General features: G+C 42.2%; 1 protein-coding gene across 1 annotated transcript; it reads left to right on the top strand.

Moving 5' to 3' along the window:
• The first annotated feature begins 2,561 nt into the window (after positions 1-2,561).
• On the top strand, positions 2,562-9,129 carry SKP1 (S-phase kinase-associated protein 1). The gene is made up of 5 exons (XM_009864748.1): positions 2,562-2,673; positions 4,968-5,041; positions 6,168-6,311; positions 6,993-7,133; positions 7,887-9,129. Exons 1-5 carry the CDS (start codon positions 2,577-2,579, stop codon positions 7,920-7,922), a joined length of 492 nt encoding a protein of 163 aa, XP_009863050.1. The 5' UTR covers positions 2,562-2,576; the 3' UTR covers positions 7,923-9,129.
• Positions 9,130-13,136: the final 4,007 nt, after the last annotated feature.

The raw sequence follows: 13,136 nt of genomic DNA, 5'->3' as shown, positions 1-13,136 counted from the left end.
CTGGGAGGGCTGCGGAGGGGGCCGGGCCGAAGTCCGAGCTATTCCTGGGCAACGTGGAGGTGTGAGCGCCCGCGGGCCTCCCCTGCTTGGGGGAGGTGTCGTTTGCGGGAGCTGGTAAATAAAGCGGAGGCGTTCCCAGCGTCCGCGACCCCGCAACACCCACCGGAGCTCGCCCCTGCCCCCGTGCTGGGCTTCTCCGGGGCAACCCCGGTGTCTGTTCGTGGTGAGCGGAGCTCTGGAGCGCACGCGGAGGGTCTCAGGTGTGAGTTTATTAAGTAAAGTCCGCGTTGCACCCAGTGACAGGGAGAAGAGGAGGGGGAGGGAGCAGGCATCCCTCCGGAATAGCTTTGGGAGGCGCCCGGCTGCCCAGAAGCGCTGTTCTAGGTGCCTGAGCTCTGCGTTTCGGGCTTGTGTATGCAAATGACCATTGCAATTCAGGTTTGCCTCTTGACTAGCTCCCAACCTGTTCTGCTGTTGTGGAGTAGAGCCTTTAGAACTAGTCTGCTTAGTCACCTGCTTGTGTTGCTGTCCAAGACCTGTTTATTTCCAGAGATAGGTTGGAGTGTGCAAAAATGACTTTTTTTCTTCCTTCTAGGAGACTGAGCTCTGTGGTACAAAAATAACGAAATCCGCATGATATCCCAATCTGTTAGCGGTGATCAGACATAGATTAGCTTCATTCTACCCGATTCGGACTCTTTAACACTGTAAAAGCAGGTTTGGGTGATGCACAGGTCTCTGCAAATATTCTTGCAGGGGCTGGACTCATTAAGGCAGCATCCCTGTCTTGCTGGCTCTGTTGTGCAGCATTATGTAATCCTAGACACAAGCACAGAACTGGCATCTGAAGCTGGGCTTGTTCTTAAGTGCTCTCAGGCAATCACTGCAGGAACAGATGTATTAAATCTGAAGTGTGTGCCTAGATCACATTATTTTTCAGGGCATTGTTCAAACTGCTAACTCAGAACTACGTTTTAATCTAAATTTTATTTTTGTGGAGATGTGTGTGTGTATATATATACACTTGTATCTTTGGAACAGCCATGACTGTGTTCCTCCAGAACACCCATCTTAATTAGAAGTAGCGCTGTCATATAGGGTTACATTACTGTGTAAACATTAACTAGCTACTCGCTCTGCCAAATGGAAATTAAAGCAATGAGGACTTCAAGCTGGTGTGAGCTGCTTAATAGCTGCTTTGGCTGGCCTCCATTGGACTGGACTTGTTGCGGTACTGTCAGGCTCAGCTGTACTGACGAGCTGCAGGAGGTGTTCAGAAAGGGATAACGTGCATTCACTGAAAGCAGTCCCGCTCATTTTGGTAGTTCAAGTACTACTGTAAAGGAACTATCATGTGTAACTCTTGGGTTTGGTGGGGGAAGAGCTTGGGAAAATTTGAATTGAAATAACTTGAATTTTTGTTGTTCCTAAAGCCTCTAGGGATGCACATGCTTTAGAGATCTTTAAGCAGGTAACTTGAGGAGAAAAAAAAACCACACCAAAACAACAAACTGTTGCAGCGGTCTGCTGCTGACAAGTATTTTGAGTGGTAAAGGAACTTAAAATGCACCTTACTAGCTTGCTGGAAGCCGATCTATAAATTTTTATGTGGCTGGGCAGTTATGTTTATCATGTCTTTCAAGTCAGTTGGTGCAAGTGCAGTGATGCCCAGACAGACTGCATGTGTAGTTTCAGGCAGAAGTTGTAACATGCTCACTGCTATATAAAGTAAATTATTCCTGGCTTTGAGTTGTTAAATATCTGGAAAGATACACTGTTGTAAAGTTTCACTATTTTTCTTCTAGTAACCTCTTTGAAGTCTTCTGCTTCTGTTTGTTGTAGGTCTTATCGCAGTCTGTTTGAAAAACTTTGTTAAAATGCATAGTCACCGTAGTCTTTCCTAATGCTAACAAAGTGCTGGTCTAACTTCCTTCTTTGCAAGGCTGAAAACCTTCCTCGTAGTGGTATATTGCTTTCTAATCTCTTCAGAAAACTCATGCTTTTCTGAAGGAAAGCCTTTGATCCTGAGTAACCTGATCTGTTTGATTCTTTGGAGCAAGGGAGACTGAACTTAGACTCTGTCTAGAGGGGTTCCTTCCACCCTCGATTTTGTGGTTCTCTTCCAGAATTTGTCATTTGACAACTGCTTTTGAGATCTGACTTCATTTGGGTAGTCAAAGTGTGAGTAGCAATTGTTTGGATTTGAAGAAAAGGAGTCTTCGGGAAGTGTTGTTGAAAACTAGTTCAAGAGAAAGATAGCTCTAGTGTTGCACTGTAAAAAATAGAAGCATTATTGACTAGTAAATTTTGTGTATTCTATGCTTTCACATTACGAAAAAGGTTCTCTTAAATTAATGTTAAGAAACAAGGATGGATAGAAGCCTGAGCGTGAGGATTAATGAATTTAGGCCTGTTGACTCAAGCAGTGAATAATCTGAGCTTGCTTTAAGTGGCGCTGGGCTGTCTGCTGCTGGTAAGAAGCAATATAAATAGGAAAGGTAACATACATCTTTGAGTCAGCTAAACTCCTAACATCTGCTGAGTATTGTGTGGAAATAACTGTCCTTCTCTTGTAGATGCCTTCAATTAAACTGCAGAGTTCCGATGGAGAGATCTTTGAAGTTGATGTTGAAATTGCAAAGCAGTCTGTGACTATAAAGACTATGCTGGAAGGTAAGAGTACGAAGCCTTGAAGGCTACTGGCTCGTGCAGAGGTCGTGGTGTTTTCGGGGAAGCTCCCTGAACACGGGTTGTAACCAAAGGAGACAAACGGGTGCTGAAAAAAGAATTCCCAGGCAGCTCGCTGTCTTGTGTCAGAGCAGCTGGAGCAATCGCCGCTGTTGTAAAAGTTAAGCAAATGGAATGTATTTAAAAATAAGCTTTTTTTCTTTAATCATACCAATCATTCTTACAATGTAAATGTCTTTTAAATGGGGTGGGAAATCGTACACCAATGCAAGGAGGAAAGAGCTCAAGTGAAACCTGTCTTGTGAGCTTATGGATGCAGTTAAATTATTTGGGATAAACACTTAGTTCTGATCTCCTGCTGACATAAGTTTGAAACAAAAGAACTCATGGTGGGGGAGGGGAAATCTGCCAGATGGCCAGGGTGCAGAGCAAACTGTGTCTAATCCCTCCAGTGCAAATCCTCATTGTTTACTGCTGTTTTTCCCCAGTTTTTGGGTGTATTCATGAATTACTGTAGAAAAGAAAAATCTTTCCGTAGATGTAGTTAAAGTGATGTTCTTGGGTGTAAATCTTTGTTGGCTTGTGACACGTTTTACATCCAAACGAGAAGGTTTAAACACTCCTGGCACTGAATGCTTTCATTCTGCCAGCAACCTGCTGGTGAACACGGCCAGCGAGATGAGCAGGAACCGTAGCGATGGGTTGGAATATGTCAGGGAGCACAATTCTTCTCAGCTTTCTCATTCGGTAGTTGCGTCAGTGCTGGTGCTTAGTGATGCTCGGGTGTTGGTGAAAGCGAAGTTTTGCGTGCTGGCTGTAACTCTTGCTCTTCTGGGTGAGAACCAGTCTCTGAAATGCGTTTGCTGTACGGCTGGTTAAGCATCAGTTAATAAACAATGTGTTGGGTGATGCAGCTGAAAGGTGCCGTTGTGTTGAACGTCGTGGGGCCACCAGTGAAATATCAGTTTTCCTGATAAGAGATGAAATTGCTGTTTTGGAGGTGGTGGGAATGAGTTGAGTGGAGTTAATTCAAGCAATATCTTGCATTTAGTTATTTCCCTGTACCAAGTATTTTGGGCTGGTCACTTGCACTAGTATCAGGCCTCATGTTCAAAGTACGTGTCTGAAGTTTCTGTTGTGATGTGTGCAGTACGCTTTAATGTCAGTATTTTAGTTTCTGATTCTATGAAATTTATTATTTTAAACAAAAAGTAGTGCTAATCTCTCACTAATAATGAGTAGCTGACTTCCCTAAATACAGAAATATGTGCTCTTTTGTGCCCAGATTTGATCAGTGATGATAGTGTGACAATCACCTGTTCTTAAAAATGAAGTTCCTTGCTGATCTAAACTGGCTCATCTGTGTCTTATGATGAGTGAAGGTCTGTGTAGTTAGTTATGTAACTAATTACAAGATCTTAATCTTTGACAGCTAGAGTGTCATCCAACTGTTAGCATTTGCGTAATAAAAAAGACATTCTCTAATCAAAGATGGCTAATGTGGCATTTGTGCTGTGTATCAAGTCCAAATTTTAATTATGTTTTTCTCTAAATTTTTACTTTGATTCCTTAATTGTATCAAGGGGACAAAATGCCAAACGTTATCCAAATCTGTTGTGAGCATGCTGATGAACTTTTAAAAGGAGGTGCATCAGAAGCATGCCTTATAAATGCTTTTTTGATGGAAGGATTTTTGCTGCTGTCTTAGCATGTGAACTTGAAACAGCTGGTAAGGATCAGGACAAGTGCTTCAGAGCCGGATAACTGGCACCTCTCTGCCTACAGGATCTGCTGCTGCTGTAGAGGACAAAATATTGTCTCTACTTCCCACAGTAGACCGAATTCTTATGTACTAGTAAATGAAATGGGAGATCCTGATTGGAACAGTTTGATTTAACTTGTGGATTGAACTGTTGAAAGTGGTAAAAAGACATAAATATTTGATTCTCCACCTTACCCTGTTCTTGGAACACTGACCTAGAAAGTTCTGATCTGAAAAGTGACTGACTGCTTATCCGATGGCTTTTGTTTGATGAAGTAGCCTTATTAACTCTGAGCCTAAATTTGGTATAACCTAATGTGTATAATGCAGCTGTGGCTTCACAAAGCCTTGTTGAAGCTTTCTAAAAGCTTCCGACTTGACCAGTTAGAGATCCTTTGTTACCAGTCCATCCAGCCTCGGTGCTGTTGGAACAGTGAAGAACTGGTGAAGGAGTCTGGTTCAGAGAAGAATAAAAGGGGTTTGCCTTCCGGTTGCTTAGTCATCTTTTCATTTTTAGATTTGGGAATGGATGATGAAGGTGACGATGACCCAGTCCCTCTTCCGAACGTTAATGCCGCTATCTTAAAAAAGGTAAGATGCTGAGGGCGATAGTGTTGCATGGCAGTAATCAAAGGTGAAATTCATGTTGGGTGTTATGAACTATTGTATTAAAAATGCTTTTCATGTGCCAGCTACAAGCTTAACCGATGCGAGGTGCATGATTTAGGGTGTCTGGGGTATCTGAGAACTGGGGTGAGGTCGACAGGCAGATGATGGCAGAAGACCTACAGAAGGGTGGCCTTCTGAAACAGCAGCTGGAGACCGGATGGACTTCTAAGGTATCGAAGTGGTGCTGGGCATCTGTGCACCCTGATGTTTCATAGTATTAAAACACTGATTTTAGTTGGATTCTGTGAACTGAGGTGGCAGTTTAGGAGATCCAAATGTTAGGGGAAAGGATGAAAGGACAGGCAGGGGTGAGAGTAACAGGCAGTGGCTGTGCCTCTGGTCAGGTGAGAAAAGTGCAGAAGTATTTTGCTGTCTTCTAAGATGCTTTTTGCTCTGAAGTAGGAAGTGTTGTGGCAAAGTAAGCACTGGACTGTTGTGGGGTAAATACAGGGTTAGGAATTATTTCCCAGTGAACATGCAAGTAAATATCTTCAAACTCATGAAGACTCCTGGGTTGGCAAAATGGAACAGGAATTGGCTTGTGGTAATCCCTGTTGTTTTTAATTGTCTGGGTGCTGAGGCTGCATGTTCACAAGTTGTTGGTGCTTTTTTTTCTATTTTAAAAAACAAACTTTTGCCAGGTGAGCTTTGTACTGGGGGGAACATGTCCTGCTGGGAGCTATTACCACTCTTCACTCTTCTCCTGTATAGTTTTCTGCTTAGTAAAGATTGTTTCTGCAAACAGATTAAACATCACGCGATGAGGTTTAGGTTTTCTTTGTACAGTCCTATGTGTGTTAGCACAGGGCTTAATAACTTTATAATCCCAGCAGTTGGCTTTTTAAGATGGTACGTAGTTAACTAGCTGCTGTCTCAGATGGGATTCTTCAAGGCTGTTGTACTCCAGGATCGAGGATCAATTGTTCTAAACCAAAACCACTGCCTGTCGGTCTAGAGAAAAAGGTGCTTTTCTTCTGAAATGAAGTTATAGTTGGGGCCTAGTGGGAGAATCATTGGGATAAAACTTTAATATCAAAACTGTAATTAGGTGATTCAGTGGTGCACCCATCACAAGGATGATCCACCTCCTCCAGAGGATGATGAAAACAAAGAAAAAAGAACAGATGACATCCCTGTGTGGGATCAAGAGTTTCTGAAAGTAGACCAAGGAACACTTTTTGAACTTATCCTGGTAAGTATAGTCACAAAGTGAAAGGTTACCCTGTGAAGAGTGCTTATTTATTTATAAAGTCTTTAAGCTTCTTGAATAACTCCTTCATTAGGAGAGGGACTGTGGAGGGGGCAAGTAGTTTTGGCAGATACTGGCTGCAATTGTTGAGGGTGTTAGAATGGTGGTTAACCTATTGCTAGGCGAATGATCTGTACTTGCTCATTTATCAGTTAATGTATTTTTCTGAATATGGGGCCCTACAGCTGTCTGTGTCCTCATGGCTCTCGAGTCTTAGTTGAGGGCTTGTTATTAGAAATGGAGTTCTAGAGGTCTGCATACAAATGAAAATTTGGCTTTGACTTTTAAAATCTGTACCTCTACGGTACTGTGAGCCAAAACTCCTTGTCTTAGTTATCAGTACTTCAGCACCAAAGGGTTTGGATGCTTGCAGCTTTCTGAAAGCTCTTTGTAAAAGGAGAACGGTCTGGGAGGTGTCCTTCATGAAACTCCTTTCCCTTCTGTTTGGCCAAGCAAGCTTTAGGTACTTTTGCTTCAAGCTTCTAACTAGAAGCTTCTCAGAGTGGAGATGATCTGTTTGCAGTTACTGTGTTCTACAATTTCAGTGTAAGTGTAACTTTGGGAGTACATCTCCAGAGGCAGACTATTGATATGGAGGCTTTAAATTTGGAAACTCTTCTACAGGCTGCAAATTACTTGGACATCAAAGGTTTGCTTGATGTCACATGCAAGACAGTTGCAAACATGATCAAGGGGAAAACTCCAGAAGAAATTCGCAAGACATTCAATATTAAGAACGACTTCACTGAGGAGGAAGAAGCACAGGTACTTGAACTGTTCTTTTTTTTGTGTGTGTGTGTGATGAGTTGTTGTGTGGGGCTTCCTAATTTAATGCATAGTCTGACGGACTTGTTAACTGTAAATGTAAATTGATGCATCAGCTTCTCATAATTGGTTTGCTGCTAGTGCAAGATGTTTCGGTGCTTGCAGCCCCTTACTTGAGAAGATTGAAACAAATCATATCGATTTCCTAGCTCAAATATATGTGGTAAGAAAAAAACCAGAGTTGTTTGTGGCAGCTGGTTTGGAACTGCAGTAAGAATGCTGAAGGATGGGTTGTTGCATGTGGCTAGAAAGGTGAGGTGCTTGGACTCCCCGTCTTTAATGAACTCTGTCTCAAACAGCAAACCAACTGCAAAAGAGCCCATTTGGGAAAGATTGGGATGAAATGCCTTGTTTGACTCTGAAGGCAGTGGATTGTACACCTGGGTTTGTCCTCAATGCTCTGCCATATAATGAGAAATACACTCTTAAGCTAGTATCTTTGCTTTGCTTGGTGAGGGGGGAAAAAAGCAGTTCTGGTCAAATATAGGCATGAGAAATGAATTTATTGGCTTATTGATAATAAACAGGTCAGTTTGGAAGACTAACTTTACGGTTACGAACTCGGTGCGAAAAATCAAAGCTGCTTCCAAGCTTCTGCCTCCCTGCAATAAGTGATCCGGAATGCTCGTAGGAATTTGCAGCTCACTTTCAGAAGTTTGCTGCCACGTGTTAATAGTTAAAATGTTCTTTCAGGTACGTAAAGAGAACCAATGGTGTGAAGAGAAGTGAAGTATTGTGCCTGACACTCGAACACTGTAAGGATTGTTCCAAATACTAGTTGCACTGCTCTGTTCATAATTGTTAATATTAGACAAATGCAGCAGCAAATGAAGTTGTGTTAGCAGGATATCGTTCCTTTTGCATGTGCAGTGTTTTTTTGAGTACAAATTTCAATCTTCTGAGTTTTTACTAGTGTAATTGGATGTCTTTTTACTTTGCAACGAATAAAACCGATCTAAGTGTGGATTCTGTATGGGAAGTAGCACTTAAGGTAAACCATTTTCATTACGCTTTTAACCTGTTCAAGTTCAGTTACAGTGCTAGGGATTGACTCCATTGTAAATAAAGCCACCTATGCCTTCTTCCTCAAGAAGAACAGAACACTTGTATTTACAGGGTATTGGTAGCTTCAGAAAGAAAAACTAGAATGTGTCTTGGGGAACTAGGTAAAGTGAGAAAAGTTACAGGATTTCTTCCAAAACCATCGTGAGGAAGATGAGTGTTAAAGTGTGCATTGAAAAGGAAAAGAGAAAAAATATTTGACCACTTTCTTGTCCTGTTAAACTTTCCTTATAGACTAGTGGAAGATGTGATCTAGAACTAAGCAAGCTCCTGACAGTTCAATTTGAATACTTCAACCATGTCTTGAAGACCTGCCTCTAGCTGGTAGCAGATGAAAAGTGTGTTGCTTTATGCACAGGATGGTGTGTTTTTATATGTTGTTATTAGAAGTGGAATCCAGATTTGACCAAAAAATACTGACATTACCAAAGTTAATACTATTGACCTGTGCATGCCATTAGTGGCTGGTTTTTAGGCAATTTTAAACAACCCTTGTGATGTAGCTCTTTAAAACATGGTTTAATGTGTCCACAGGAAATCTTCTGCCTCTGTATGTGATACTTTAGCTTGTAGAGACTTAATTATTGCATACAAAGCTAATGCAATATCAAGCTTAACTTCTTTGGACAAAGCCACTTGCAACTAGTTAAACAGTAACTGGTTTTCTGATTTTTTTTTTTTTTTTTTACAGTTCCCTTATAGGGAGTAGGGGATGGGTTGTGTGGTAGATCTTTGAGGTGTGCTCTTAGCTTGTATTGCATTCCATTCTCTGTATAAACGTTAGAGTAGAACGAACCTTAATAAACATACTTATCTCACTTTAAATATCAGTGTTTCACTTCTGAATTAATAAAGGGCTTTTAAACTTTGGTTTGCAAATGGTTCTAGTTATTTGAAACTAGATGATCTTGCTGTCACTTATTACCGAGTGCTGGAATCGAGCACTGAGGCAGTGGTTAGCTGCAATAAAACAGATGTAAAGGTCTTGCATCCCACGCTGCAAACAACGAACCTCAGCTATTAGAGAAAAATCTTGTGAGGCCAATTCTTTCTGTGGCTTGATTGGTACCTTAATATTTAGTTTATGCTGGATTCTTACAATACAAAGTCCATCCATGTGTGAAGCTTGTGCTCCAGAAGATACTGATTCATTCTTGGAGTGCTCTGCTGCCATTAGAGGAGCCGGGACTGTAATTGGGTTGGGTGGAAGCCTGTGTAAATTCCTTCAGGTGCTCATCACCAGACCAGGGGCCGTGTTTGTTTGTAGCTGCTGCCTCACCTGCTGCCTCGCCACACTGTAGCATGAGGAAGAGATGAAGACATGTCGTTTGTCTCGCTCGTTACCTTGCTTCTGCTTTGATGTATCTGCATAAAACACACCTGTGACCCTGTGGTAAGACTGGCTCACTCTTAGAACAGCCCTAAAACATAACCCTGTGGTCGTGGCGGAGCCTCTGAAGCTCCAGGGCTCTGCTGTTGGTCCTGATGCAAGCGTGGAGGTTGCTGCCGGGCGGGAATGGGAGGGCTGGGCTGGCTGCTCAAAGCATGACAGAGCTTTAACAGCTTTTAACACTGGTAGTTGGGATTCCAGACAACTGACTTTATCCAGATGCAAGATCTGTAGCTCCCTGATGGGTATGTCAGGATGAGAAAACACCTTTCTATAGTCTGTGGCGGTACACCCTTGCAGTTGGCTTCTCTCATAATGTGTGAAGGACTCCTCAGGAAGGTGCTGGGACAGCTCCGTGTCCCACCTGCTGCTTCTCTTGGGCTGAACCCGAGAGCTCCCCGCTGCTGTCACAGGTACCAGGTGTGTGCTCTGGAATTCCCGAAAGGCAGAGACCATCCAACTTCCTACTTTTAAACTTTATATTGCTGGTTAACTTGGATGGTGCTGCCTTAACTCTTTTATTTTTTATTTTTTTATTTTTTTTTAAGCCAGGATGTGATGAGGGATTGCACTTCTTGGCTAAAGTGAAGTGCAGGGTAGGGAGTGGGAAGGCAAGGTGTAGATAGCCATTGCCAAAAAAGGGATATTTTTTTCCCCCTTAGGCTTGGTTTACTATTTCAGAAGACTTGGCAATTATTCTGAAACCTAGTCATACGTATAAATGCTGAGGGGAGGAGGAATCTTCCTGGGCTTCTAAGAAATAGTTATTTGAGAGTGTGATAGGATTATAACCTCCAGTGGCCTATTTTGAATAGCCAGTCTGGCAATTACTTTATTTATAAAGCTATAAACATATTTTGAACATAAGCCAAAAAATACAAACTCAATGAAGTAAAAAAAAATTACAACAAGTGATGGATAGTCACTGGACAAATGAAAGTACAGCTGCAAAACATTTATCCCTGCTACATACATACAGTGGTTTTACTTGGTTTAATGAAGTGGTACTTCTACATTCAAACCGATTTCAGGAATTCAAATGCGTATTTGAGGAAGAGTTGAAATTGCTGTAAAAGAACTAAAGTGTTGTGACAAAAACTTAAGGGCAAAGTTTTCCTTCTATTAAAAAAAAAGACGAGTAAGAACACAAAATAGTAACACTTCATACAGCATTTTGAAAGGCGCTTTTTTTGGCATTAATCAAAGGAACTTTGTTTTGGCATCGGTTATCAGCCGTGGGGCGTTTAATGAAAGTTGGTCGTGCTCGCTGTTTTATCTTGGAAAGGGGCAGCTCAAAGTTCTCTTACCTTGTGTGTTTTGGGAGAAGGAAAAAAAAAAAAGATTAAATTTTCTCTGTAACACCAGTATAAACTGACGATGTTAGAGTTCACCAGGTGGATATTCTGAGTTTATACTGTGGTGACTGAAAGCAGGGGGTAAAGTCTGACTAAACCTGTAGGTGTGGAGCAGAGCATGGGCTCAGACCAACCTGGGGCTCAAAATGTGGTCTTGTCCAACCACAAACAGTGTAACTGCTCCGGCTCTGGGGCTGCGGAAACACTTGTGTGCTGTGAACGCAGGAGGGAAAGCTCCCGGAGCAGGGGCAGGAGGTTGCCTTAAGGAGATTTTGCAGGAATTGGATGGAATAAAAACGAGAGGAGGCTGTAATACAGATGGACTTTTGGCTGGTCAGCGTGCCCTGACCTGGGGCAGGAATCCACGGCACCACGGAGGGGCTGACGTAGCCTTGAAAATAAATGGGTGAAAATCCTGAATTCTGCAATGAATGACAGCTGGTGTGGGGACACTAGTGCTGTTTGGCCCTGAGTCAGGAGATGCAGTTTAATCCTGCTCAGGACTTCCCCTCAAATCTCCTCTGGCATTATTTAGACACATCTGCTTTTTCTTTTATACCTGCCCTTTGCCTTGCTGCCGAGTTACACCTTCTGTCCAACCGCAAAAATACCCGTCAGGTATGAAGTTACGGCAGCTTTGCACCCAGGGCTGAGTTCTGCTGGGCCGCCGCGGCGGATCTGTCATCTGTGGTGTCCATAGGAACTGACACTTCTACAGCACCTTAACATCTCAGAGAGACAAATGGTGAGCTGAGACGCAGCTATTTTTATAAGCGTTTGTAATTTTTTTTTAAATTTTTTTTTTAAAATCAAGATAAAAAGAGCCTGCTAGATCTGGGAAGAGTCTGCTGAGTTCTTCTGTTCGTGCTGTTGTCTAAGCTTGCTAAAAATAATTTTAAAATGAGCAGATTGCGGATTGATCTAGTGCTCTAGAATTAACCCTCTGAGTGCAGTAAGTCTACGACTGAGTGTGCAGCTGGCGGTCGGTTCAGATAATGCTGCTTCTCTAAGGGTTAAAATGATTCTTTCGAGCTTCCAAATGACTCTTTTTCCAACTTGTCAGGTTTGTGCACGTAGCTTTCGTTCAGTGCTTATAAAGTTACATGTACACAGGAGAGGAATAAAGCATTAGGTTTAGACCTTCTAAGCTAAAACTGGAATTTAAAAATCTACACTACTGTAAGCAAAAGTACTAAATAAACGGAATAAACCCAAAGCTTCTCTACTGACTAATGAGTTGTTTGGTTTTTTTTTTTCCTAAATTTTCAATCTCTGAGGCATAAACTTGTTGAAAAAGTTAATGTTTAGTCCGATGTAAAAAATTAGGGTTTGTGTTTTTTTGCGTTAAGAAAAAAAATATAAAAATATTTTGTACATTATAAAGGTCATCTTAAATTTCTTGCAGTTCTACAATAATATTACTACATAGTTTGTATTCAGTACTCTAAAACCTATTCTGTAAAGTAGAAATTTTCCCCCCCCCCCCTCTGTGTGGTGTTATTTTTCTCTTCAGCAGTTTAGGCTACAGTTCTTTTAAGGAGGAAAAAAATCTGCACCGGACTAGACCGTGGTCTCAGTGAGAAGTCTGTAAACCTGAAGTAAATCAAGAACTTGGATTAATTTGGGATTTACGTCGGTTCAAGGAGTTCACACTCTGTCCACCGTGTTTCTTGCTTATCAAAATATAAATAAAACACCAGAAACTGGCAAATGTGTTCAAGCTGGAGAGAATACGTTGACATTTGATCCTCATGGGCGTGGAGGGAGGATCCTATAGAAAAAACTAGAATAAGTTTGTTTTTAAAAAGTTATGCACCAAATAATAATAATAAAAAAAAAAAAGGTTCTGATCTCGAGGGGGGTCCATACAGATCCATACAGCCAGAGAGCAGGTTAACGTGCCGTCCTGCTGCCAGACCGCCCTCGGGAAGGGGAGAGCTGAGCCTGGGGGCAGAGATTGCACCTCTCCTCCCTCCTGGTCGCTGGGCCACTGTGGGGGCTCGTTGGGCTACTGCCACCCTCTGCCTTGGGCCAGCCTGCCCAGGCCGTGGCAAACTGAGTTTTGAGGCTTTGCCCAGCTGAGCTGGTGAGACTCGGTGATTCCCAAGAGCAAGGGAGACGCCGCACCTCACGGCC

The sequence above is a fragment of the Apaloderma vittatum genome, unplaced genomic scaffold (genome assembly GCF_000703405.1).
Source record: "Apaloderma vittatum isolate BGI_N311 unplaced genomic scaffold, ASM70340v1 scaffold41982, whole genome shotgun sequence".
NCBI lineage: Eukaryota > Metazoa > Chordata > Aves > Trogoniformes > Trogonidae > Apaloderma > Apaloderma vittatum.
This window is presented reverse-complemented; position numbering and strand designations above follow the sequence as displayed.